At 37.3% G+C, this 26,063-nt stretch overlaps 1 protein-coding gene across 4 annotated transcripts in view; it reads right to left on the reverse strand.

Moving 5' to 3' along the window:
• The window catches only part of RAB27A (RAB27A, member RAS oncogene family), a 77,965-nt gene that overhangs the window by 13,791 nt on the left and 38,111 nt on the right, over positions 1-26,063 (reverse strand). For all 4 annotated transcript variants that reach the window (XM_047738188.1, XM_047738186.1, XM_047738189.1 and 1 more), the window contains 4 exons: positions 15,451-15,625; positions 7,486-7,571; positions 5,058-5,161; positions 561-684 (listed from right to left, as the gene is read on the reverse strand). In XM_047738188.1, coding sequence (XP_047594144.1) covers positions 561-684; positions 5,058-5,161; positions 7,486-7,571; positions 15,451-15,603 — 467 coding nt within the window. In that variant the 5' untranslated portion in view covers positions 15,604-15,625. The remainder of the gene's footprint in view (positions 1-560; positions 685-5,057; positions 5,162-7,485; positions 7,572-15,450; positions 15,626-26,063) is intronic.

Raw genomic sequence — 26,063 nt, forward strand, 5'->3', positions numbered from 1 at the left:
TAATAAACAGTGGCTGCCCCCTTCTTTCATGTCCAATTAATGCTACTGTGATCCTATTCCCAGAATTCAAGGAAGAAGACAGTATTTAGATGATTCTCCACCACAAAAACACAACCAAGGGAATCTTCATGCTCATGCACCTCTCCCAGCACAGAAATTTCAAAGCTGATAGGCCTTCTCGTATGCTGGGACTCTCTACAGCAGCACATGAATTGGTTTCGAAATTTTCTTGCCGAATAGAGAGAATTTACTTACCCCACACATCTCCTACTTGCATCTTGGGAAAGCAACCTTACATAGTTAGGGCATTTGCCCTCAAAGGTGTCTTTGAACAGCAAGAGGTTGAGAAAATGGTATTGAAGCATGGCCCTCACCCAGTGTTTTTCTTTGGGTTCCCATTATCACATAATATTAATATATAAAGTAGATATTATACTTCCCAAAGCCTACATCTAAGTGTGCTGTTTCAACTGTTTGCTTTTGCATCTCCTGTTATCCATTCATGTGCTACTGTTTGATTTGGGAATGTTTTCTCTAGATTCCTCCACAAAAATACTCACCCATATTTCTCTGCAAGTCCTCTTGCTTCCTCCTCTTTTACTACTCGCTGGTCTTCCAGATCACTCTTATTTCCACATAACACTATATCTGGGTTTTCACAATATGCATGCATTTGTAGCTGGCCTGTATGAAAAATTATCATAGGTAAATAATATGTGTGATCAATGGAGAATATACGCAAATGTGCTCTGAAAACTTTTGGATATATCCAACTTTAAGTGGATATACGGACATAAGGAAATGATATAATGCTTTCAAAGCATCAGTAACCTAATCTGCAGAACAGAATGGACAGGGCAGAGATGTAGAACTTATCCTTAAACACATATCCCATCTTATTTAAATCAGAGAGGAATGGGAGAAATGGCTAACCCTCTAATAGTGCACATGTGCGTGTGAGCGACAATGTGTGCACACCCTTGTGGCTATCTCTCTACTGAAGGCCATTTGAGAAAAACTTGGGAGAATTTTTAGTTCTTATTGTTAACCATAAAGCTCTATTTTTCATATGGTGTCTCCCCATAGCAATATTTTTTAAAAGAACTGTCTTCTTTTGAATGAACTAACTTGTTTCTATCTGAAATGTTTTCACATTTTTCTATTATCCTAAAGCAGAATCAATTGAATTAATGTAAGAAAGATATAAGATTAAATGAGAGAAAACCATTCTAGAATAAACAGGAAATGACTCTGTCACCAGAACTAAGGGGAGCAGAAGACTACAATTCTTATTCCACAGCTTTTATTTCTTTTCACCTGAAAACCTGTAAATAGGCATACTTTTAAAAAGCAATTAAACAAAAAGAGCTTCATTAAGCTAAATAGTTTAATCTCCAAAGAAGTAAATTTAATTTTTTTTTAATTTTTTTTTAAATTTTATTTATTTGACAGAGAGAGAGAGATCACAAGTAGGCAGAGAGGCAGGCAGAGAGAGGAGGAAGCAGGCTCACTGCTGAGCAGAGAGCCCGATGCGAGGCTCAATCCCAGGACCCTGAGATCATGACCTGAGCCGAAGGCAGAGGCTTAATCCACTGAGCCACCCAGGTGCCCCTAATCTCCAAAGAAGTAAAAGAAAGCTTTATTTCTTATTCATCTTATTCATAATGAGATTAAAGCAGCCCAAATTTTCACAATAAGACATACCTCAAAGTTGGTATGGCCTAATTTATTTATCATAGTTAACCAGAAAAGTGTTGACATTTTAGTTCCTCATTACAAAGTCATGTTCATTATATCTTATCAAGAGAAAATCTAGTCAGCAAGAATTCAGTGGTCATTAACATAGGCCAGATACTTGGCACAGAATTTCAGGGCCCTGACCTTTGCCTTCAAGAGACAGCTGGGGAACAAGGCCTACATAGGCAAAACCAAACTGTGTATGTTTCCAATAATGGCCATGTGCTTACTTTCCTCCAAGATGGTACACATGCTGTTCCAATGTGCCTGAATACCCAACCACCACCTTCCTTCCATGAATTTCCACCCTTCTTTTTAAGACTTGCTCCATGGTGAAACCATTCCGGTCTCCAGAGTGGCTCTGTGTTCTATTGATCCCATACATGTCCAGTGTCATGATTATGAGCATGAACTCAGGATTGACTGTATCCTAGACTGAATCCTGGCTCTACTGTTTACTAGCTGTGTGACCCTGAGGAAGTCGTTTCCTCATGTGTAAATGGTAATAATGATGGTACTTACTTTGCAGGGTTAAGGTGTGGATTAAGTGAGTTAATTCAGTGATTCTCCAGGTATGGTCCATGAGCCTTCCCATCACCAGGAAACTTGTTCGAAATGTAAATTCTCAGGTTGCACCCCAGGGCTACTGAATCAGGAATGCTGGATATGGAGCCCAGAATCTGTGTTTTATCAAGCTCCCTGGGTGATCTAGATGTACACTCATACTTGAGAACCACTACATTAATATGTGAAAGCATTTAGAAGTGCTATGAAGTCACCAATAATGATGTTTAATAGCATTTGTTTATTTTGGAGACTCCAGGAAGTGCAATTATTGGGGATTTTTCCTTTTATTTCTCCCTTCCTAATTTTTCTACAAAGACTGAATTAATTATATAAAAAGCAAATTAATCAATTCTTTAAAAAACCCCACTAAGAAAAAGACATATACATAAATAACTACTACAACTGATAGTGGTTAAAAGCCACTAAAAATCCTATAGGTAGTACAAAATATAATAGCAGTTGACAGGAAGGAAAAAATTTAATCCAACTACAGTTACAGAAAATTTCATGGAGCCCATAATTTGCCATATTTTAAAGAATAAGCAGAACTCCAAGCAGTTTTTTAAAAGGGGTGGTTATGGAGGGAGTGAGTGTGGGGACCGCTTTTCAGACAGGCAATATTTTTTTTATAGGAATAAAAATACACAGGCAAAAACATGTAAAATATATACCTGTTGGGCTCTTTATACCATTCACATGAGGTTACAGAAACAATGTTTAGAAATTCAGACTACTTTAAAATTTCTTTACAAAACAGGCTGCCACTCAATGAGGAATACCTAAGGGCATGACTTGCTCATTCTCTGAGCTCTAGGAAGATAGGTAAGTGAATACAACACTACCTGATTCCTTCCATGTAGCAGGCTGAGAGAACTCAGCTCTCTGTTCAGTCCTGAATTCAGCAGGGCTCACCTTTCGAGTTGCATGTATCCCCTTTCCAAGGGGTATGGACAGCTTTGGAGTCAAGGGAGAACTGACTGCCAAGGCAGCCTACAAAGGAAGGGTGCAGACCTGCTCTCCTCTCCCCAGGCCACTCAGGGCCAGGAGCCAGCTACTTGTTTAAGGCAACAGTGCCTTTGTTCTAGCATGCACCCCCCAAAAGTTAGAAATAAATAATCCCTATAATATTCAAAATGCTAACAGGCAGGGGGGAAATAAAATGTATAGACAATAAATTATTATTCCTAATGAAGATTTGATATTATTATCTTTGATCCTCAACACTAACTTTTTTTTTTTCAAAGGAGGGTTGGGGGAGAATACTTTCCATTGAAGATATGAAATCCTCAAAATGTGTAAGTTTTCTCTACCTAATTGTGCAGTAAGAATTCTCTTACACTCTAAGTATAACAAAATAAAATGTATACATTACACAAAATTTCACATAATTTTGTTATTTATCTAATCAACTAAAAAGTCCAGATAGGCAAGATTTGTCTCAGAGTTTCCATTTTTATCTGTGAAAAAAGATGGGTTGATGACAGTCCTTATCCTAAAATAAAGACACATCACCTGTCTGAATCTTCACCCACAGTGCTTGTGAGGATCAGGTACAAAGTATGTGAAAATGCTTTGAAAATCACGATGCACCATGTAAATTACTTATTTAAAAACTCATTCTTAAAAATAAGGTTATCAAACCAAAAGGCTATCAAAACCACAGCCAATGACCCCATTGTAATACCAAAACACCAAGTTATTTTTTAAATTGTAGGTATTTTTAAGTCAGTATTTTCATTTTAAGGATTTGGATGTTAAGAATTTAACATCACAGCCTTCCCCAACAGATTCTCTGGGTTTACACTAATACAACTAATGGAGAAAAATGTAGGTTTGCAAGCTGTTATTTATCTGATCAAGAGGTAGGATTTTGGGCGCCTGGGTGGCTCAGTGGGTTAAGCCGCTGCCTTCGGCTCAGGTCATGATCTCAGGGTCCTGGGATCGAGGCCCGCATCGGGCTCTCTGCTCAGCAGGGAGCCTGCTTCCCTCTCTCTCTCTCTCTGCCTGCCTCTCTGTCTACTTGTGATCTCTCTCTGTCAAATAAATAAATAAAATCTTTAAAAAAAAAAAAAAAGAGGTAGGATTTTAAGTGGCTGCTAACCAACCATTTGGGAGATCAGGATCTCTGCAAAGAGCCAAGATGCGGGTGTGTGTGTGTGTGTGTGTGTGTGTGTTTCCATACGTGTCTGTGTGCACATGAGTTTCTGTGTGTGGGTATAGTACTGGGGACCACTTTTGCCAATGTAATTTTAGAGTCTTCCATGATGAGATTCTTCTGGCAACTTCCCTGGCCTTAAAAGGAGAAAAGGGAACTCTAAGAAGAGACATGGAGCCAGGGGTATGATCTTCTAAGCCTTCAAAAGATATTTATATCTATGTAATAGATGTATTACACCCTGGTGATATAAATTATGACAGCATAAAATAGGCAAGCAGATACTCAGAGATTTAACTTTTATAGGTTTCTGTTTCTTTATCTATAAAATGGGGATAAGAGCATCCTCTGTTTTCCACATGTAAAGTGCTACCATGTGCCTCCAGGATAAGAACTACTCAACAAATCAAAGTTAGTATTACTAGGAAAAGCAGAATATCTCAGTAATCTTTCCCACAAAGTAAAACCCTTGCTCCTTTAAAAAGCATTTTTAATAGTACTAGGAGCTCCTCCAAAACAACTTAAAACAGAAGTAGAATTTAAGAGAGCACTGTATTGTAGGAAGTGGGGAGTGGGAGATGGAAACAATAGCACTTACTTATCCAGTTTCTGACATTGAGGAAACTCTGCTCATTCGTCAGATCAAAAAGCAGAAGAAACCCCATAGCATCTCTGAAGAAGGCTGTTGTCAAGCTACGAAACCTAGGAACATAAAAGCAGATTGGTCAGCTAAATTATGACCCCACTCCTGAAATATAAAACTACCAATAGTGCCCTCAGTCTCTTCCAATAATTCATCAATAACAAATTAGATGTTTAAAAATGTGCCATTGTTACTAATAACTTCACATTATACATGCAAATTGTATCTCTTTATTACACAGGATTTAGCAAATTATGCTACCAAATAGATATCTAAAGTCAGAAAGAATACTTGAAAACATACTGAGACTTCATAAAACACCAACAATTACCAAAGTTGTATCTGGAATTCAGTCTTATAGAGAACAAACTGATGGATACCAGAGGGGAAGGGGAAGGGGGAAAGGATGAAATAGATAAAGGGGATTAAGAGGACACTTATGAGGAGCACTGAGAAATGTATGGAGATGCAAAGTCACTCTATTGTACACCCAAGATGAATATAACACTGTACATTAATTATACCAGAGTTAAATAAAAATAAATAAAATAAAAATGGTCTCTGTAGATTTTTAAAAATTAAAAAAACAAATTGGATGGTGATATTCCAAAAGTATGTAAGACATTTATTGCTTACATAAGTTTATGTGTTAATGGACCATGTGATTTGAAAAATCAGACTGCTAGACAGGGATCACAAGAACTGGCTCATGATCCCATAGTCTCAGTCAAGAATTTACTTAATTAAGGGGCACCTGGGTAGCTCAGTCATTGGGCGTCTGCCTTTGGCTCAGGTCATGATCCCAGCGTCCTGGGATCGAGCCCCACATGGAGTCTCACATTGGGCTCCCTGCTCAGCCGGAAGCCTGCTTCTCCCTCTCTCTCTCCCCCACTTGTGTTCCCTCTCTCACTGTGTCTCTCTCTGTCAAATAAATAAATAAAATCTAAAATTTAAAAAAATGAATTTACTTAGTTATATAGGCCTAAAGCAATGGTTCTTGCTGTGTATGTTTTCCTTATCCCAAGAAAGTTCCGCTTGACTTGATGTTATAGTGGGTTCCATGACCTTTTAATTTCAATCTCTAAAGAGGTCTCATAACTCTGATAACCATTTATTTGGCTTTAAGGTGGGAGTAGTATTGACTCAGTCCATATCCTTTCTTGGTACTCTCTCTTCCAAGGCTTAATCCTGCCATCTCTCCCCTACCTCTAAAGGTCAGTTTCCACTTTATTTTTATGTAAAGTCAGCAACTGACAGGCAGAGATTCCAGGGAAGAAAATACTAGTATGAAATTGTCATCTAATCTTTTAAGTTTTCTCCAATATTTCTAATCAATATTTTTACAAAAAGAGTCCTTATCTTTTAGGAATACATACCAAAGTAGTTATAAATGAAAACATCTAATATTTGGAATTTGCTTCAAAATAATTTGGTGGGTTGGGTAAGGAGGGATGGAGGTATACATGAAATAAGATAGGCCACAAACTGATGACTACTGAAAATGGGAAATATGTACACGATTTTATTATACTATCCTCTGCAGTATATCTTTGAAGATTTCCATAAGAAAAAGTTAAAAAACAGAACACTTCAGGGGTGCCTGGGTGGCTCACTCAGTTAAGTGTCTAACTCTTGGTTTTGACTCAGGTCATGATCTTAGGATCCTGAGATTGAGACCCAAGTGTGGATTGAGCCCACTCAGTGTGGAGTCTGCTGAAGTTTCTCTTTCCCTCACACCCTCCTCCTCCCCACCCTGGCACATATTCTCTCTCTCAAATAAATAAATAAATCTTTTTTTAAAAAATAAAAAACACAATAATTCAAAGAAACTGTGAGAGAAAATAGGAGCTATAACTAAAAGATATTTTATATCGATTTCATGCGACTTATTTTGATCAAGCAACTTCATATGAGTTAATTCTAATCAGATTTTCTGTGAGGTTTCAACAACCAGGTAAGAATAATGCATGTAATTCTGAAGTTGTCTTTGTGGCTGTGTAAACAGCAAAGGTAAATGGAGAAAAGTGTGTAAATCTTAAAGAACAAGAACATGAAGAACAAGAAGAACAAGAACAAGCAAAACGAAGGAGGAGGAGGAATGAGGAGGAGGAGAAAGGAGGAGGAGACAGGAGAAAGATGGAAGAAGTAGAAACTGTATAAGTAAGATAGTCTATTTGGAAAAGGATTCATTTTTCCTTTGACCTTGTATGAAATAGACATCATTATCATTTCAGACTGATAGATTTCCTGCTAAATTAGCAGCATGTCTTATCTAGGTCCAAGTCAACTAATCAGCTGGCCTTTTCCTGCTCAGGTATGGTGTGAAGGGCATACTGGTTTTCCCTTCCCTCCAGTAAGGAACACATAACTGAAGATCTCATACCTCTCCTGCCCTGCTGTGTCCCATAATTGCAGATGGATTCTCTGGCCTCTGCCAATGGCTCCATCAGGTCCATTGGCTCTGTACACCTAAAATAGCAAAATGAAAGAGAAAAAGAAAACTTTTGAAAACAATTAATTCTTCTCACTTTTCTATTCAGTAAAGATCCCATAAGCATCTAGACTTTAAAAAAATTCCATCTGGAACACAACCTTATTTTTATATCAGTCCAAATAATTGTCTTTGGATAATACAATAATTTGTATTAAAACAAATATACACATTATATATTTTTATAAATATATTATTAAATATATATAACACATAATTTGTATAAAAAAATAGTCTGCTCACTTTTCCTCAAAGTTCCCTCAAGTCACTAGTATTTTTCCCTAGCCCATCTTTAAAAAGTACTCTAAAGCAATTTTATAGGAAGGACCTCTAATGATCTCTTCCTCCATAAAAGCAATGAAACACTGGCAAAAAATGTCAAAATTCACTTTTTCCAAACACTGAAAATTAAGACTCACAATGTTTCAAGAAGCATCTAATAAAGAAAAATGGCTGAATATCAGTAAAAAGAGTAAACTTTGTGCTGTTTTAATTTATCCTATTCCCAAACCAATCTCCCAAGCTCCTCAGTAGCCTTGAAAACCAGGAAATGCACTATTATGGTAGCTGTGAAAACAATCAGCATAGTAATCACTGAAGGAAGTAGAAGCAAAACAGGTTTGAAGCTCCCCAAAGTCTCATCTCCAGAGAACCGTCTGAAAGTTGCCTGTAAAGCTCCATTCCCAGGACTTGACTTGACTTTGCTAAACTCAGAGCTTGCTCTATAGTAACCTTACCCTTAGGGCATTTGTTGAAAACAATCAGGAGCAATTATTTAACATCACAGCTACCAAAGGCAGCAGTACCAACTGGGGCTAACAAAATCCTAACCAAAAAACTTGAAGACAAAAATAGGGAAATGAGATGTCCATGTGGAGATTTGAAAAGCTCCAAAATATTCCTTGGAATGTACCAGGCCAGTCTCATACATAGTGCTGTACGTATGCCTGGGAAAGACTAGAAAAGACCCAATTATCACATCTCTAGTTAAATTTGAGGCTCTTCTCAAGCAGGAAGTGAAGGCTAAGGCAGAGTTGTGAACTATCCATAGGAGCATTAGCACCTGTCCCAAAATGAACACACACACATACAGAGTGTGCCATAAACAGCTGAAAGACTTACTGATTCAAGAAATCTGTCTACTCAGGGGCACTTGGGTGGCTCAGTCAGTTAATTGTCCGAATTTTGATTTTAGCTCATGTCATGATGTCAGGGTTGTGAGATAGAGCCCCATGTCAGGCTCTGTGCTCAACACAGAGTCTGCTTGAAATTATCTCTCTTCCTCTCCCTCTGCCCTTTCCCCTCCTTGGGAAAGGGGATAAATCTGATTCCAGAGTTGCCAGATTATATTATTTAAACTGTCCAGTTTTCAACAAAGTTTATGAGACACAAAAAGAAACAGGAAAGTATGGCTCATACACAGCAGGGAAAAAGAAATCAAGAGAAACCATCCTTAAGGAAGGCCAGATGTTGAACTCACTAGACAAAGATTTTAAATCATTTATTATAAAAATGTTCAGAGAACTAAAGGAAATCATGTCTAAAGAATTAAAGTATAAGGGCTCCTGGGTGGCTCAGTTGGTTAAGCATCTGCCTTCAGCTCGGGTCATTATCCAAAGGTCCTGGGATCAAGCCCTGCATCAGACTCCCTGCTCAGTGAAGAGCCTGCTTTTCCCTCTCCCTTTGCCACTCCCCTGCCTGTCCTTTCTTATTCTCTGTCTCTCTAAAATAAGTGAATAAAATTTTTAAAGAATTAAAGAATAATGCCTCGCTGAATAGAGAATATTAACAGAGACAGATAATATAAAAAGTAAATAGAAATTCTGGAGTTAAAAAGTACAATAATTGAAGTGCAATATTCACTAGAGAGGTTCAATAGCAGACTTGAACTGGCAGAAGAAATAACCACTGAATTTGAAGACAGGTCAGTTGAGGTTATCCAGGCCATGGCACAGATAGAAAAAGAGTAAAGAAAAATGAACAGAGTCTCAGAAACCTATGGAACCATCAAACATACAAACATATTCATACTGGCAATCCTAAAAAAGCAGACAGAGGCAGAAAAAAATTTGCAGACATAATAGCCAAAAACCTCCAAAATTTTATGAAAAACATTCATCTGCATATTCAAGAGGGTTCCAATAAATTAATAGAGATTGACTAGACACCTCATCAAGCTGTCAAAATCTGAAGACAAAATGAGAATCTTAAAAGCAGCAAATAAAAAATGATTCACCACACACAAGGGATCTAATAAGACTAACAGCTGATTTGTTATTAAAACCTATAAAAGTCAAAAGGCAGTAGGATGACATAATCAAAGTGCTGAAAGAAAAAAGACTATCAACCAAGAATTGGTTATTGTTTAAAATTGAAAGAGAAAGTAAGACATCCCCAGATAAACAAAAACAAAAAATTCATCACCAGCATACTTGCTCTATAAGGAATAATAAATACAGTGCTTCAGGCTGAGGTAAAAGAACACTGTGCAGTAAGTCAAATCCATAAAAAATGAAGAGCACCAGAAAGATAACCACATAGATAAATATAAAAGAAAGTATAATTTATTTTTTGATTCAATTTAAAATATTTTTAATATTTTTTAAATTTTAAATTAAATACTTTAAAGTATTTTTTAATTCTTTTCTTCCATCTGATTAAAATACAACTGCATGAATAATTATAAATCTGTTGATAGACACATAACATATCAAGATATAATTTGAGGGGCGCCTGGGTGGCTCAGTGGGTTAAGCCGCTGCCTTCGGCTCAGGTCATGATCTCAGGGTCCTGGGATCGAGCCCCGCATCGGGCTCTCTGCTCAGCAGGGAGCCTGCTTCCTCCTCTCTCTCTACCTGCCTCTCTGCCTGCTTGTGATCTCTCTTTGTCAAATAAATAAATAAAATCTTTAAAAAAAAAAAAGATATAATTTGACAATAAGTGCAAAGGAAAGAGTAGGAAGTGAAGCCATATGTAAACACAGTTTCATGATAGTAAAGAAATTAAGTTGGTATTAATCTAAACTAGATTGTTAAAAATTAAAATGATAATTATAATCCCTAGGGGAACTATTAAAAAAAAACTCAAATATATAGTAAAAATAACGACAAGGGAATAAAAATGATATACTAGAAAGTATTTAACACAAAATAAAGTAGTCATGAAAAAACAGAGGAACAAAAAATAAGACACAAAGAAAACAAGTACAAAATGGCAAACATAAATCCTTTTTTATCACTAATTATATTAAATATAATGAACTGAGGCACCTGGGTGACTCAGGGGGGTAAGCCTCTGCCTTTGGCTCAGGTTATGGTCTCGGGATCCTGGGATCGAGCCCTGCATCAGGCTCTCTGCTCAGTAGGGAGCCTGCTTTCCTGCTCTGTCTGTCTGCCTCTCTGCCTACTTGTGATCTCTCTGTCAAATAAATAAATAAAATCTTAAAAAATAAATATAAATGAATTAAATACTCCAAATAAAAGGCAGAAATTGGCAAAATGGATTTAAAAATATGACCCAACTATTTATTGTCTACAAGAAACATACTTGAGATTCAAAGATACATAGAGGTTGTAAATAAAAGGATGAGGGTAAAATACCATGCAAACAGTAACTAAAAGACAGCTGGAGAGGCTACACTAATACCAGAAAACAACAACAACAACAACAAACAAACAAACAACAAAACCTTTAAGACAAAAACTCAATAGGGACAAAGAAGGATATTTTGTAATGATAAAAGGGTCACTCCATTAAGAACATATAGGAAAAAGTGTTCATCATCATTAGCCATCAGGGAAATTCAAATCAAAACCACATTGGGAGGGTGCCTGGGTGGCTCAGTGGGTTAAGCCGCTGCCTTCGGCTCAGGTCATGATCTCAGGGTCCTGGGATCGAGGCCCGCATCGGGCTCTCTGCTCAGCAGGGAGCCTGCTTCCCTCTCTCTCTCTCTCTCTCTCTCTGCCTGCCTCTCTGTCTGCTTGTGATCTCTGTCAAATAAATAAATAAAATCTTTAAAAAAAAAAAAAAAACCACATTGGGATACTACCTTACACCAGTTAGAATGACAAAAATTGACAAGGTAAGAAACAACAAATGTTGGAGAAGTTGTGGAGAAATGGGAACCCTCTTACACTGTGGGAATGCAAATTGGTACAGCCACTATGGAAAACAGTGTGGCAGTTCATCAAAAAGTTAAAAATAGAGCTACCCTTGTGACCTAGCAATTACACTACTGGGTATTTACCCCAAAGATATAAATGTAGTGAAAAGAAAGGCCACATGCACCCCAATGTTCATAGAAGCAATGTCCACAAATAGCCAAACTATGGAAAGAGCTGAGATACCCTTCAACAGACAAATGGTTAAAGAAGATGTGGTCCATATACACAATGGAATATTACCAGTCATCAGAAAGGATGAATACCCAACAGTTGCATCAACATGGATGGGACTGGAGGAGACTATGCTAAGTGAAATAAGTCAAGCAGAGAAAGTCATAATACAGTAAGACAACACAACACACTGTGGTAGAACAGAGGACAAAACCACATGACCATCTCTAGAGATGCAGGAAAAAAAAAAAAAACCCTCTGAAACTATTTAATATCTTTCAGATAAAAACTCTCAAAAGTAAACAAGAATGTCCTCAACTTGAACAACAGCATCTATGAAAAACATAGAGCTTACATTATACTTAATGGTGAAGGTCTGAATGCTTTCTCCCTGTAATCAAACAAAATGAGGATGTCCTCTCTCATCAGTTCTATTCAACTTTTACTGGAGGTTCTTGCCAGGGTAATTAGGGAAGAAAAAAAAAGGTCTCCAGATTGGAAAAAAAGTAGTAAAACAGAAGATGACATGATCTTGTATATAGATATACAAGGAATATCTATATTCCAGAAGGAATATAGATACATATTATATATATATGTATATATACATATATATATGTGTGTGTGTGTGTGTATATATATATATATATATATATATATATATATATATATATAAAACCGTAAGGAATAAACACACACACACACACAATTAAAACTAATAAATAAGTTCATCAAGGTTTCAGTCTATAAGATGAATTTACAAAATAAATTGTATATGTCTATACACTGGCAATAACAATTCAAAGTGAATTAAGAAAACAATTCGGGCGCCTGGGTGGCTCAGTGGGTTAAGCCACTGCCTTCGGCTCAGGTCATGATCTCAGGGTCCTGGGATCGAGTCCCGCATCGGGCTCCCTGCTGAGCAGAGAGCCTGCTTCCCTCTCTCTCTCTCTGCCTGCCTCTCTGCCTACTTGTGATCTCTCTCTGTCAAATAAATAAATAAAATCTTTAAAAAAAAAATTCAATTTCCAGTAGCATAAAAAATAAGATACTTAAGAATAAAATGAACAAAAAAGCATAAAACTGACACTTTGAAAGCTATAAAACATTGTTGAAAGAAATTAAAGATCTAAATAAATGGCAAACTATCTCATGTTCATGGGTCAGAAGATGTACTATTGTTAAGATACTAATATTTCCCCAAATTGATTTAAAGATTCAGTGCAATCCCTATCAGAGTCTCAGCTGGCTCCTTGATAGAAATTGATAAGCTGAACCTAAAGTTCAAATGGAATTGCTAGGAATCCAAAACAATCCTGAAAAAGAAGAACAAAGTGGGAGGGAGGACTCATGCTTTCTGATTTCAAAACTTAGTACAAAGCAGAAGCAATCAAGGTAAGTACTGGCTTAAGGATAAACATCTAGATGAATGGAACAGAACTGAGGGTCCAAAAATAAACACTTATATTTATGGTCAACTGATTTTCAACAACAGCATCAAGACTGTTCATGGGGGAAAGCATAGTCTTTGCAATAAATGCTGCTGGTACAACTGGATACCCCTATGCAAAAAAAAAAAAAAAAAAAAAAAAGTTGGACCCCCTTCACACCATATATAAAAATTAACCCCAAATGGATCATAGACCTAAACTTAAGGGCTATAATTTTATATATATGATATATATCATATACATATAATTTATCCAGTATATATCCATATATATATCCATAAATATATATTTGTCCATATATAGAACATTTACCCAGAATATATTTTTAAAACTCTTTAAAGTAAGGAATAAAAAGACAACCCATTTCAAAACCAGCAAATAATCAGAATAGACATTTCTCCAAAGACGATATACAAATGGCTAATAAAGCACATGAAAGAAATGATTGCTCAAAAACATCTGTCATCAGGGAAATTTATGTCAAACTTATAATGAGATACCATTTCACACTCACCAGAATGGCTATAATCAAATAGACAATAACAAGAATTGGTGAGGATATGGTGAAAATGGAAAACTCCTACATTGCTGGTAAGAATGTAAAATGGTGCAGCATCTTTAGAAAAATCTGGAAGTTACTCAAAGTTAAATAGAGAGTTATCATATGGCAAATCAATTCCACACCTAGGTATATACCCAAGAGACCTGAAAACATAAGTCTACACAAAAAATGTATATGACTGTTAATGGAAGCATTATTCATTATAGCCAAAAAGTAAAACAACCCAAACGTCTATCAATGGATGAATAGGTAACAAAATGTGGCATATTGATACAATGGAATATTATTCGGTCATACAAAAGAATGAAGTTATGATACATGCTACAACATGGATGAACCTTGAAAACATTATGCTAAGTGAAAGAAGCCAGACAGAAAAGGCCACATATTTTATGATTCCATTTATGGGATATGTCCAGAAAAGCTAAATCCGTGGAGAATAGATTAGTGGCTAGCAGGAGGATAAATGGGGAATGACTGCTAAAGGGCACAACTGTGAATATACTAAAACCCACATGTTGTACACTTTCAATGGGTGAATTTTATGTCATGTGAATTATATGTCAAGAAAGTGATTTTTTTTAAAAACAAGGTTATAACATGAGAATAAATATAATCACATACATATATACTGATTCTAGCAATTATATGTCAATACTAAAAATTTAATGAAATCCTACTCTTACTCAGTGGGTCTGAGTCTTTGTAAGATTCTCTGACACTGGAAGAAAAGACCTCAAGTGAGTAAGAGGGAATGAATTCTTCTACCCTAGAAGCCAGAGACCGTTTATCTTTTCCAGGTAGAATATGATCCATTGAAAGATCTTTGTCTCTTGGCCACTTGTTGACCTGCTTCATGGTAACAGTCAGTTTTTCAGCAAGAAATACAGTTCATGATGAAGGCCATCTTCTCTCTGCAACTCTGATACAGTGACCTCCTTCCCTGCCTCCACCAGCATAACTTTCAGCCCTACAGACCCTTAAAGAAAAGAAAAAAGAGCCTCTTCCTTCACCATCCAGTAGAACCTCCGTATTCCCTTGGTTACTTCCCAGGTGTGGCATTCTCACTCCCATGCCAACCTCACCTTCCTAGCAGGAGTGATGAGTTTGCCACTTAGTGTTCCATGTGGGATTGAATTAAGACAAAGGCTATTAAAAATGACATCAAAGGTAGAAGAAATAGTCCACAAAACAGGAGCAGAATGCTAAGGTGGTTTGTAGGCTTCATAACAAATGTAGACAAATAACTTTGAGGTGTTCTGAGGGAACATGCATGTCAAAAGGAAATCAAGGGAAAATTGAAAGAAATCTTCACATTCGTCTCATTGGTTTTATAATAAAGGTCCTTTGGCACAACCTTTTAAATCACATTTCCTAGACTGAACTAATACACTTTCACATGCACTCTTCAATTTTATATTCCAAACTTTGTCCTTCTAATTCCTACAAAATAAACTAGACAGACAGGCAAATGCTGATTCAGAGATCACATTTTTTATATAGAACTTACCACTCTCTTTTCCCTGAAATCAATGCCCACTGTCGTGATAAATTTGGAGTTAAATTTACCATCTGTGTACTGGTAAAGTACACTGGTCTTCCCTACTCCAGAGTCTCCCAAAGCCAAAAACTTGATGAGGTAATCATAGTCGCCATCAGACATAATGAAGAACTCAGTGGTTCACCTGTAAAATATAAAAAAATGCATATTTTCTAAAAAGCCATTAAGAAATATTAGCATCTTCTGTGAATAAGGTGAGTTATATTAATACCCAGTTCAATAATTACTATGTGACACCCATATGTCAAAGTGTTCTGTGAAGAGGATTAGATAGTATTCACTGCCCCAAGGACCTAATAATTTGCTAGAGGAGATGTTAGTAAAATAATAAATAACAATTTAATTTAAATTTAATGTGCATATTATAGTACTATTAAGAAAAATTCCAAGTCAGAAAAAAAATTAAGAAGATAACCAGCACTAAGTCTTACATGCAGATCACACAGAGTAACAACTTTAAAAAAGAAAGAAGGAAGGAGAATGTTACAGGAATAATAATAATTCTTAGAGTACAAGTGGTTCCAATTCCCCTTTCTTTTTCAAAGTCTCCTAGTGCTAGATCCTTGGTTTTTCTCTTTTACCAGGACATCTAGGCAATTTCACTTATCCTATTTATTTTCAAAGGTTATTATAGTTCCTTCAAAGACTATGCTAAATTCTCAAGTAAAATTTGGCTGTGGCTTCCTTATTTTTTTTTTAAGATTTTGTCTATTCATTTGACAGAGAGAGAGATCACAAGTAGGCAGAGAGAGAGAGGAGGAAGCAGGCTCTCTTCTGAGCAGAGAGCCTGATGTGGGGCTCCATCCCAGGACCCTGAGATCATGACCTGAGCCAAAGGCAGAGGCTTAACACACTGAGCCACCCAGGTGCCCCTGTAGCTTCCTTATTTTGATGATGATGATGATGATGATGATGATGATGATGATGATATACTGCATATTAAGTCAGACTTTTCAGAATACCACTGCTCCCCTGGGAGCTAAATTCCGGATTTGGCCAGTCACTATCCAGAGATCACAGTTCCATTACAAAGTGCTCATCTCTCTATACTTGCCTGGGTACTCAAACAAGAAATGCTACCAATTCAGGTCTTAGATACTGACTAAAATGAAAGTCTTCCTTAGAGAAGAAAAATTCTTGTTTTTACCAACAAGGCCTAATAACCATGGTAATTTTTATCTTTTTTCAAAGAACACTTTTCATGACTTGTTTTTATTCTCTAAATAGATTCCAACTATTCAAAGTATCAGTCCAGCTGAAAATGTAGTCTATCTCCAGGGAAGGCTTACTTCTTTTTATGCTTACATTTCTAATACCAATAAACCCTCCAGAAAAATCAGGGAAATAGTCAGCTATCCCACCACCACTGACAACTCTACATGTCCTTCAAACATGCATGTTCACCCATCCCATCATCACCCCCACACATTAGATGCGCTACATTAGATACTACTGATTTTCCTCTCAATGTCTAATTTCACCCAGCCTCACATTGAGAAACTTTACAATTCTCAATGCTTCCTATAGGATTATTTCTATAGATCCTCAAAATTAATAAAAGCTCAAGGAAGGACATTTATTGATTTTCAAGGGTTCCTCCCCCGACCCCATCCTCAATTTGGTGACTCACCTTATGCTCAAAATTCCTGAACGCTGACCCCCAAGAGCCACTGCAATTTACTTCCTCATACTGCCTCAGCAAAGATCTGGGACCTAATACTCAGATATGGCTAGTCAGCTGATAAGGGCAGAGACTCCACAAACATTCATATTTGCAAACTATAAAGAATGACACTTCACAGATAACGGCTTCCCTATATTATAGCTTCTGTATTCACAGGTTTAAGTTGCCAGTATTAATGGTATATAACAGAATTCCTCTCTAGAAGATGACCAACAGAGTACAAATAAATATTCTAGCCCATCATATCATAAGATCTCATTTAGCTCCAAGTTATTCATTAATTAGAGCTAAGAATTAAAAAGCAGGTCCAGATAATGTTTAATCATTTTGGAGGTTCCTCTAAAAATAAATGAAGAAGCAGAAAGCAACTCCAAATTCCGCAATGAGAATGATACAAGACAACACTGTCGTTACCTTACTTCCTCTTTACTTTTTAATTTGAACTAAGGGTGGTCATTCCTACATCTATGTTTTTATATCATTTAAGGTGTAGGAGAAAATGCTGTCACCAATGGCATCACTTTTCTAGAACTCTCTAAATCTACTTGAATAGAATTCAAAGACAGATCAAACTATACTGGCTGCACCAAAATTTACTGTGTTTAGTTATCATGGGAGAAGAATCACACATATAAATCTTAAAATTTTCTTTGTGGGATTTTCTATTCATATTGACAGCAATACATAACAGTTTGTTCCCAAATCAAGACATCATAAACAAACATAACAATCATAACAAACCAATACCACTGCTGAAGGTATATAAGTATCACCATCAATATTAATCAGAGTTTGCACTCTTCAGATCACACCTCTAGGCAATCTGCCTCGTTAATCTGAAAATAAATGTCTAGACCTCTCACTTTCTGGGTTCAGTTTTCCAAAGGATGAAATAGAACCCATAGAGGTTAACTCATTTGCACAGTCTAGAATACAAATCCCTTAACTCCAGGTTCAATGTCCTGTCTACCTCCAAGCTTATTGTCTGTTACTCACACTTCCACAAATGCATGTTGGGTTTAAAGGTGACCAGGTATTATATCATACAAGGTAGCCTACTAGGAAACACATGACCTCCAAAGTCAAGTTGACCTGGGCTAAATTCCATGTTTCCCACATACCTCAGATGTCTCTGAGTCTTGGATTCAGGTTTCCATCCTATGAAAAAGAAGATACTATACACTCCTTCACACCATTGTTCTAAAGATTAAACAAGATACTTTGTGAAGCACCCAACACAGTGCTTGGCATATGCTGGACACTCAGTAAATGTTAGCTCACCCTCTTTACCCCATTCTGGACAGACCAGACTGGCCCTGAAGACCTAGCACAATCTTTGAAATCATCTCTGAGTAGCTCAAAACACATTTCTAGCATAAAGGAATTCTGACTGGCTCAGAGTCATTTGCTGAGTCAACACAGACCACTTTCAAAGTAATTCTGATCTTTTTTGGCTGATTTAAAACATTTTCATTTTAAATTGACCTGATTATTGCAAAAGAAGTTATGACCAGCCTAAAAACAGGTTCAAATCTGTATAAAACACTGCAGTCCATGCTACTAAATTCATCTTGTTAAAAAAAAAAAAACCATCTTGTTAAATGGTTCATTTTAGTTCAGAATGAAAGAGTTGAATTCAAAGAGGTTACACCTACAAAACTACTTCTGGCTGATCTAAAGCCACTTTGACTAAAACTAAATATATTTAATGAAAATTACTTGGGTCGGGGTGCCTGGGTGGCTCAGTGGGTTAAAGCCTCTGCCTTCAGGTCAGGTCATGGTCTCAGGATCCTGGGATGGAGCCCTGCATCTGGCTCTCTGCTCAGCAGGGAGCCTGCTTCCTCCTTTCTCTCTCTCTCTCTCTCTGCCTGCCTCTCTGCCTACTTGTGATCTCTGTCTGTCAAATAAATAAGTAAACCTTAAAAAAATTATTTTGGGGGCGCCTCGGTGGCTCAGTGGGTTAAGCCTCTGCCTTCAGCTTGGGTCATGATCTCAGGGTCCTGGGATTGAGTCCCGCCTGGGGCTCTCTGCTTGGCAGGGAGCCTGCTTCCTCCTCTCTCTCTCTGCCTGCCTCTCTGCCTACTTGTGATCTCGCTCTGTCAAATAAATAAATAAAATCTTTAAAAAAAAATTATTTTTGTTTCAGGGTGCCTGGGTGGCTCTGTGGGTTAAGACTTTGCCTTCAGCTCAGGTCATGATCTCAGGGTCCTGGGATCAAGCCCTGCATCTGGCTCTCTGCTCAGCAGGGAGCCTGCTTCCCCTCTCTCTCTCCCTGCCTCTCTGCTTACTTGTGATCTCTGTCACAAGGTCACATACACAAATAAAATCTTTTTTAAAAAATTATTTTTCTTTCTTATTCTTGTTATTCAAGTCTTGAGTGGTATTTCAGGGGCCTAGTTTCCACAAAGAAAATACTTCAATCCCCAAATATGGAAATAACATAAATGATGTTTATGTTGGCATTTTAGAGTGGAAAGTTAAACACTGAAAACACACAGTGCAGAATTTGACATCTGGGACACCCAAACAACATTTTGTGTGTACTATTTGCAGTGAGCATTCCAGCCTATTGATGCTTAAGAAGCCGGTTCATGAAGGTTTTTCCCAATTGCATTACTTTTGTTAAAAATGGGTCAGAAGCCAAGGTCAGATGCCCACACACCAAGTACTTCACAGTCCTTACCACAGCCCTACAGTAAGGTGCTACATACCAGAAACACTTCCTCTCTCAGTAGGATCTCAGTGCCATTCTATCATGAATGCCCCAATGAGAAGATAAGTGGGTCTTGGGCAGTCTATTCACATGCTAACATGGGCTCAATTCCAGCACATTGTTGAGAGAAAAAAGTGGAGGTCAAGAACATGGACTCTAGAACCAAATTACCTGGATGTGAATCCAGTCATTTCACTTTATTTTTTTTAAGATTTTATTTATTTATTTGACAGAGAGATCACAAGTAGGCAGAGAGGCAGGCAGAGAGAGAGAAGGGGTGGGGGAAGCAGGCTCCCGGCTGAGCAGAGAGCCCGATTCGGGGCTCAATCCCAGGACCCTGGGATCATGACCTGAGCCCAAGGCAGAGGCTTTAACCCACTGAGCCACCCAGGTGCCCCCCCAGTTATTTCACTGTAGAAAATTCAATCCCTTGGTGTGCCTGGGTGGCTCAGTTCATTAAGCGACTGACTCTTGATTTCAGCTCAGGTCCTGATCTCAGGGTTCTGAGAGGGCTCCAGCCCGGAACTCGGCACTCAACTCAGAGTCTGCCTATCTCTCTCCCTCTGCTCCTCCCTCTTCACGCTCTGTCTTCCAAATAAATAGATAAATAAAAGTTTTGTAAAATAAATAAAAGAAAAACAATTTTTAAAGAAAATGTAATTCCTCTTGCCTCAGGTTCCCCATTTTAAAAATGGAAATGGGGGCACCCAGGTGGCTCAGTGGGTTAAGCCTCTGCCTTCAGCTCAGGTCATGATCCCAGAGTCCTGGGATTGAGTCCTGCTTCCTCCTCTCTCTCCCTCTGCCTACCTCTCCCCCTACTTGAGATCTCTGTCTGTCAAACAAATAAATAAAATCTTTAAAAATAAATAAATAAAAATTAAAATGGCAATGATTTTTAATTAATTTTTATTTTATTAATTCTAGCATGCATATGCTTTCTTATTTTAACTTCTTTATAATTGGGGTGAGTCTTACATTTCACAGTCTTATAACTCATGACATCTTTCAACTGTTACTAAATGAGATAGCACTGGAGATAGTTATGTGAAAAATCCGTCATTAGCATCCTCTAGCAAGATCACAAAGCCACCATCAATACATTTTAGAACTGATGAAGTGGTAAACCTATCTCAGAGGCTGTTGTAAGGACTGAGTTAATGTAAACATGAAGAGTTTAGAACAGTGTTTGGCACAGTAAATCCTGTATAACTATTAACTGCCATTAGCACCATCATCTTGCAATCTAGCCTCCTACAGTCAATATGCAGGTTTACTTTCTTTCCTAGAACTGTAAGAAGGAACTACGCCCCTAAACTAAAAATTAATTAAAGTAAAAATAACAATCTATGAAGAGCATTTGAACCAAAATTTACTTCTTTATATTCTGTTTCTCTTTATATTCTCTATCAGGAAGTGGCATCTGAGATACCTCAAGGAAATGTCTTCTAAAAAGTCAATTATGACCCTAATTTGGGACCTGCAAGAGACTTTCTTACTCAGTTCACTTCAATCTCTCCTCCCTACACAAATATTTTTTCAAAGTGCTCTCCACCCTCACTCTCACCAGATTAACAATAGAAAGCAAGGAACACCCACTTCCTCAACATAGACTAAGTGGTGATAATTGCCTGCTGGGAGAAAGTCAATGATCTTCTTCCTTATTTAAAAAAATAAAACATATCTTAATCGTTCTCCAGGGAATAAGATAGAAGAAAGTGGTTTTAGTTAAGAGCAAAGGAATTAGATTTCTCTCCCTCCCTCCCTCCCTCCCTCCATCCCCCCCACACACACCACCTAGCCCAAATACTCCATAAAGCTTCCTATGAAAGTCAATCATAGACTGCAGCCTTAGGATCCCCTAGCATGAGGCAGAATCATTCTGAAACTGCCTCAGATAGGTCAGGCATTTCCTGAAAGCTAAATTTTCCCTCTATCACCCATATTTAATACAGAGGGCAAAAAAAAAGAGGGATGGATAATATTAACTGAATAACCACTATGTGCCACAAACAGTACTAGGCACGCATGATATTATTTTATCAGCATATTATTCTTAAAGAAGAGTCAATGGTCTGTACAAACCTTGTGCTACATAAAAAGTGATGTTTTCTTAATATGATGGGAAGTAGGCCTGGGTTCAAATTCTGACTCTGTGCATGATCTGGTCTGAGTTCTTTACACTAAGCCTCCATTCTTTTAACTATAAAATGGAGATAACAATGATTATTAAGTGACATTAGCCCCAGAAAGCTTTTAGTGCATTGCTTGGTGTATGTTAAATGTTCAATAATTGAAATTGTCTTTAGATATACTACTAGTAACCTCATCAAGTTCTCAGCAAGGCATGTCATTCTACTCTTAATTTAATCCAGTACCTCAACCTCTAGAAAATTCATAGGAAAAATTCAATTTAGGTGCAATCACTTATGAGGTCGCCATCTGATACAAAAACTATCTTAGCATTCCAATCTAACACAGTTTTATCTGTGTAAGTCTTGGCAGTTTCAGAGATGGAATGTTCGTAAGTTGAATACTTTAATTACCAGAAGAGGAAACTGAATGAAGCCCAGAGAAGACAAGTGAATATTACAAAAGCAATCAGCAGGTTAGATGTGGAGCTAGGCTAGATCCCTAGGCTCCTAAATTATAGTCCTGTATCCTTTTCTAACATATCATGATTTTTATTCTCTCTGTATCCTTTCCTTCAAAGCCAGGAACCTCAGGTATAGTTGCTTTGATTCAAGAATCAAAGTTTTCTGTGGTGCCAGCCAGATACAGAGATGAATTATTTTATAAGTAAGGCTTACACTCAGGAAGTGGAGATGAAGGGCCTGTACTTCTGCCTCTCAGTCACAAAGCTCTTCTTCTGATGTGTTCCCCCCAGGAGACAGATCTTAAACTGAGGGCACATCTGCCTCTTGTTGGTCATAGCAAATGTAAGAAATTATGTATGTCGATCCTTGTGCGATCTCCTGTAAATCCTCTTTATGTAAGTCTTTCTTGTGGCTTCAAAATGGAGAGAGAGCAGGAAAATCATGAAGTTTTTCATTTCCCTACAGATATTTTTGATATTGAACTTGGTGCTTTCTTCTCAAATCAAGATTATCTCCTGTGGTTCCACTTGAAGCTCTCTATAAGGATACATCTTTGGGCTCATTCACTCACTCTTTCATTCATCAAATATTATTTTAGTGCCTATTCTGTGCTTGGTGCCAGAGCACAATGGGAAGCCAATACTCAACATGGAAACCTTACACTTTTAGCCACATCCCCATCTATGTTCTCCTAATAACTATAACCACTTCTTTGGGTTTTCAAGAAAAGCCAATCCTCAAGAACATTTTAATCTTCCCTTGTAAACATAACACAACAGGACATCAAAATTCACATCCCCCTATTGCTTTTTCCCTGCTGATAAGTGCTCGTCATACGTCTTGCATGCATATAAAGATACAAAGGAATAAAAATGTAACAACAGAGAAGAAACAGAGAGCTTTAATAGAGAAGCATGATGTATATTGTAAATCATTTTTGCCGGACAGCATTTTGAATTTCTTAGAAAGGTTAATGAAATATTACAGTGTTCCTAGAGAGCTTATGGACTTCACTTGCCTAGCCCAATGTGATTTTCTATGTAGAAATAGGAAAATGTGAATATAACTATTACTTTTCAGATAAAACACAAAGCATCAGCATTTTTGAGAACCATATTGCCTCATGTTCTGTCATACATATTAATGTCCTCTTATTCAAGGATTCATTTCAAGAAAGATGTTCACATACCAATGACTGGCACAGAATAAAGTCTATCAGTGTTTTTTAAATTTAATGTTAAAAAGCAGTAGGCTTTCTTGTTTTGTTTATGGCACCATTGTTGACCCCCTTCCTGGCATTCTGAAGGACACATATGATAGCAACAGCAGAAAAGGGGAAGAGAAATCATACAAAGTGGAGCAGTACAGGAAAGGCATTTTACAATGTACCAAGACAGGAGCAGGGACTTATGTTTATCAAATAAGCCCTAGCTACAACTGTCTTAGATCATTGCAATTCCTATATCCTAAAGTCAAACACATCTACTTTCGCTACAAAAACAACATGTGTTCTGCCCAATAGTGGGGCTCCCCATTTCCAAAAGAGGTGACTGCCTCTGCCCTCTGTGCATGTGAGCTGCTTCTTCTCAATTTCTGGTCTAGGTAAGAGTAGATAGGTTTCTATCCTATCCTTGAGTGGAATAGCTGAAATTATAAACAAAGAACTTGTCTTGTTTGTGCAAAGATCCTGGGTAGAGAGAAGTACATAGAAACCTAACAGCTTTGAAAAATAGAAGGAAATTGGAATCTAGGTCTTTCTTGTCTCCTTATTCAAGGATGAGTTTGATTTTATCTAAATTGAGATTACATAACTGCATTAAATATTCACCCATAAGCTATGATTCATAGATGTATTCGTATCAGTATAGTGTTTGTAGAAATATCATGGAGCTGGCCTAAAAGTGAGGAGAGATGTTCTTGGCTAAAAACTGACAGGATCTAAATTTGCATATCATTTGGCTTAGTAATTATAAATGTGCCTGCTACATAGGAATATTTCATTCTCCCCATTTTTTTTTAATTTTTATTAGCATACAATGTATTATTTGTCCCAGGGCTACAGGTCTGTGAATCATTGGCTTATACATTTTAAAGCATTCACCATAGCACATACCCTCCCCAATGTCCATAACCCAACCACCCTCTCCCTACTCCCCCCATCATTTACCCCCATTTAAACAAAGTAAAAAGACTATCTTGTAGCAGATGATGATATTCCAACATAGCAAGTTATTCAGAGAAAAAATAAAACGACCCGTAAATACAATTAAATATACATTTCCAAATATTAGCAGGACATCCAAACATATCTTCACTTGTAAAAGCTTCCTCCAGACATTTGCAAATCCTTTATGAGTATTAAAGAAAAAGATGAGGGTAAAGAAAAATTAAACAGTCTCAATCCAGGACTTGACCCATTATTTCTACAATGTTACCATCAACCTCAGTAGGTGAGCAACATAACCCAGCAAATAAATAATATAAGCAACTACACATTAGGGAAGAAGGGGACACAAATTATTCTTGCAAATAGAAAAGTGTTCTTCTCCAAGATCATTGTGGAATGACTCAAATGATATACCAGTTGTTTTGTTGTTGTTTTTTAATTTATGGAGACCATTGATTGATTCATTTACTTCAAAGATGTTATTTGTTGCCCAAGCCTGTCTTAGGATCAGAATATGAGTGTTTATAGCAATTTGTGGAAAATAAACACTGGTTGTTAAATTATGCAGTGTGTGATAAGTACCTCTTGTTTTATAGATACAAGGTAATAGGGAAAGGGCACACTATAGAATATGTCATTTATAAAATATGGGCTATACTGTGACAATAGGAGTGGCTGTTTGGTTTGTTGAGTAAGATGTCAAACAATGTGAAAGCAGCCCCATAATGGGCACAACCATATGTGACTGCGATGTCCAACCCATGGCTCAATATGCTTCTTAATGACACCATGATCCTGGAAAATCTCCAAGAATTTGATACAAGTGCAAAATTCTGTAAAGTCTACTCCCATGCATGGTTGCTTTTTATACATACATAGAAGATGGTTTTAACAGACATTGGAGTCAAGGTCTTCTGTGTTCAAACAATAGGATACCACCACCTACCTGGGTAGAGTGAGAAGCAAAATGCCCAAAGAATATCGATGTGTGACAGCTCTTCTTATAATTACAACAGATTAAAGCTTGAACACTGATATTGTGGTTTTAAGTCTGGTGCTTTTCCCCCAATACCTTAAGAATGACACTGACACTTCACAAAACTCTCAAAGAATGTAGTGAAAATATTTTCCGAAAATGGAAATGGAGGAGTGACGTATGCTACATGGAAGATGGGATAGCTGTGAGCCCAACTGGTTGACAGAGGGAATTCTGCTCTTAACAACTCAAATGGTGGCATTTGGCTATGTCAGGGTGCCACCAAAGTCTGGGGCCTGGGACTAAAAGGCAGAAATACTAAAAGTGACAGTGCTGCTACCCCAGCCAGGGCTGTAAGGATGACAAATCAAACAGCACACAAAGGGCTTGATATTGGAATGTGCACTTCCAAGATCGCAAAACACACA

Source organism: Lutra lutra, chromosome 7, assembly GCF_902655055.1.
Source record: "Lutra lutra chromosome 7, mLutLut1.2, whole genome shotgun sequence".
NCBI lineage: Eukaryota > Metazoa > Chordata > Mammalia > Carnivora > Mustelidae > Lutra > Lutra lutra.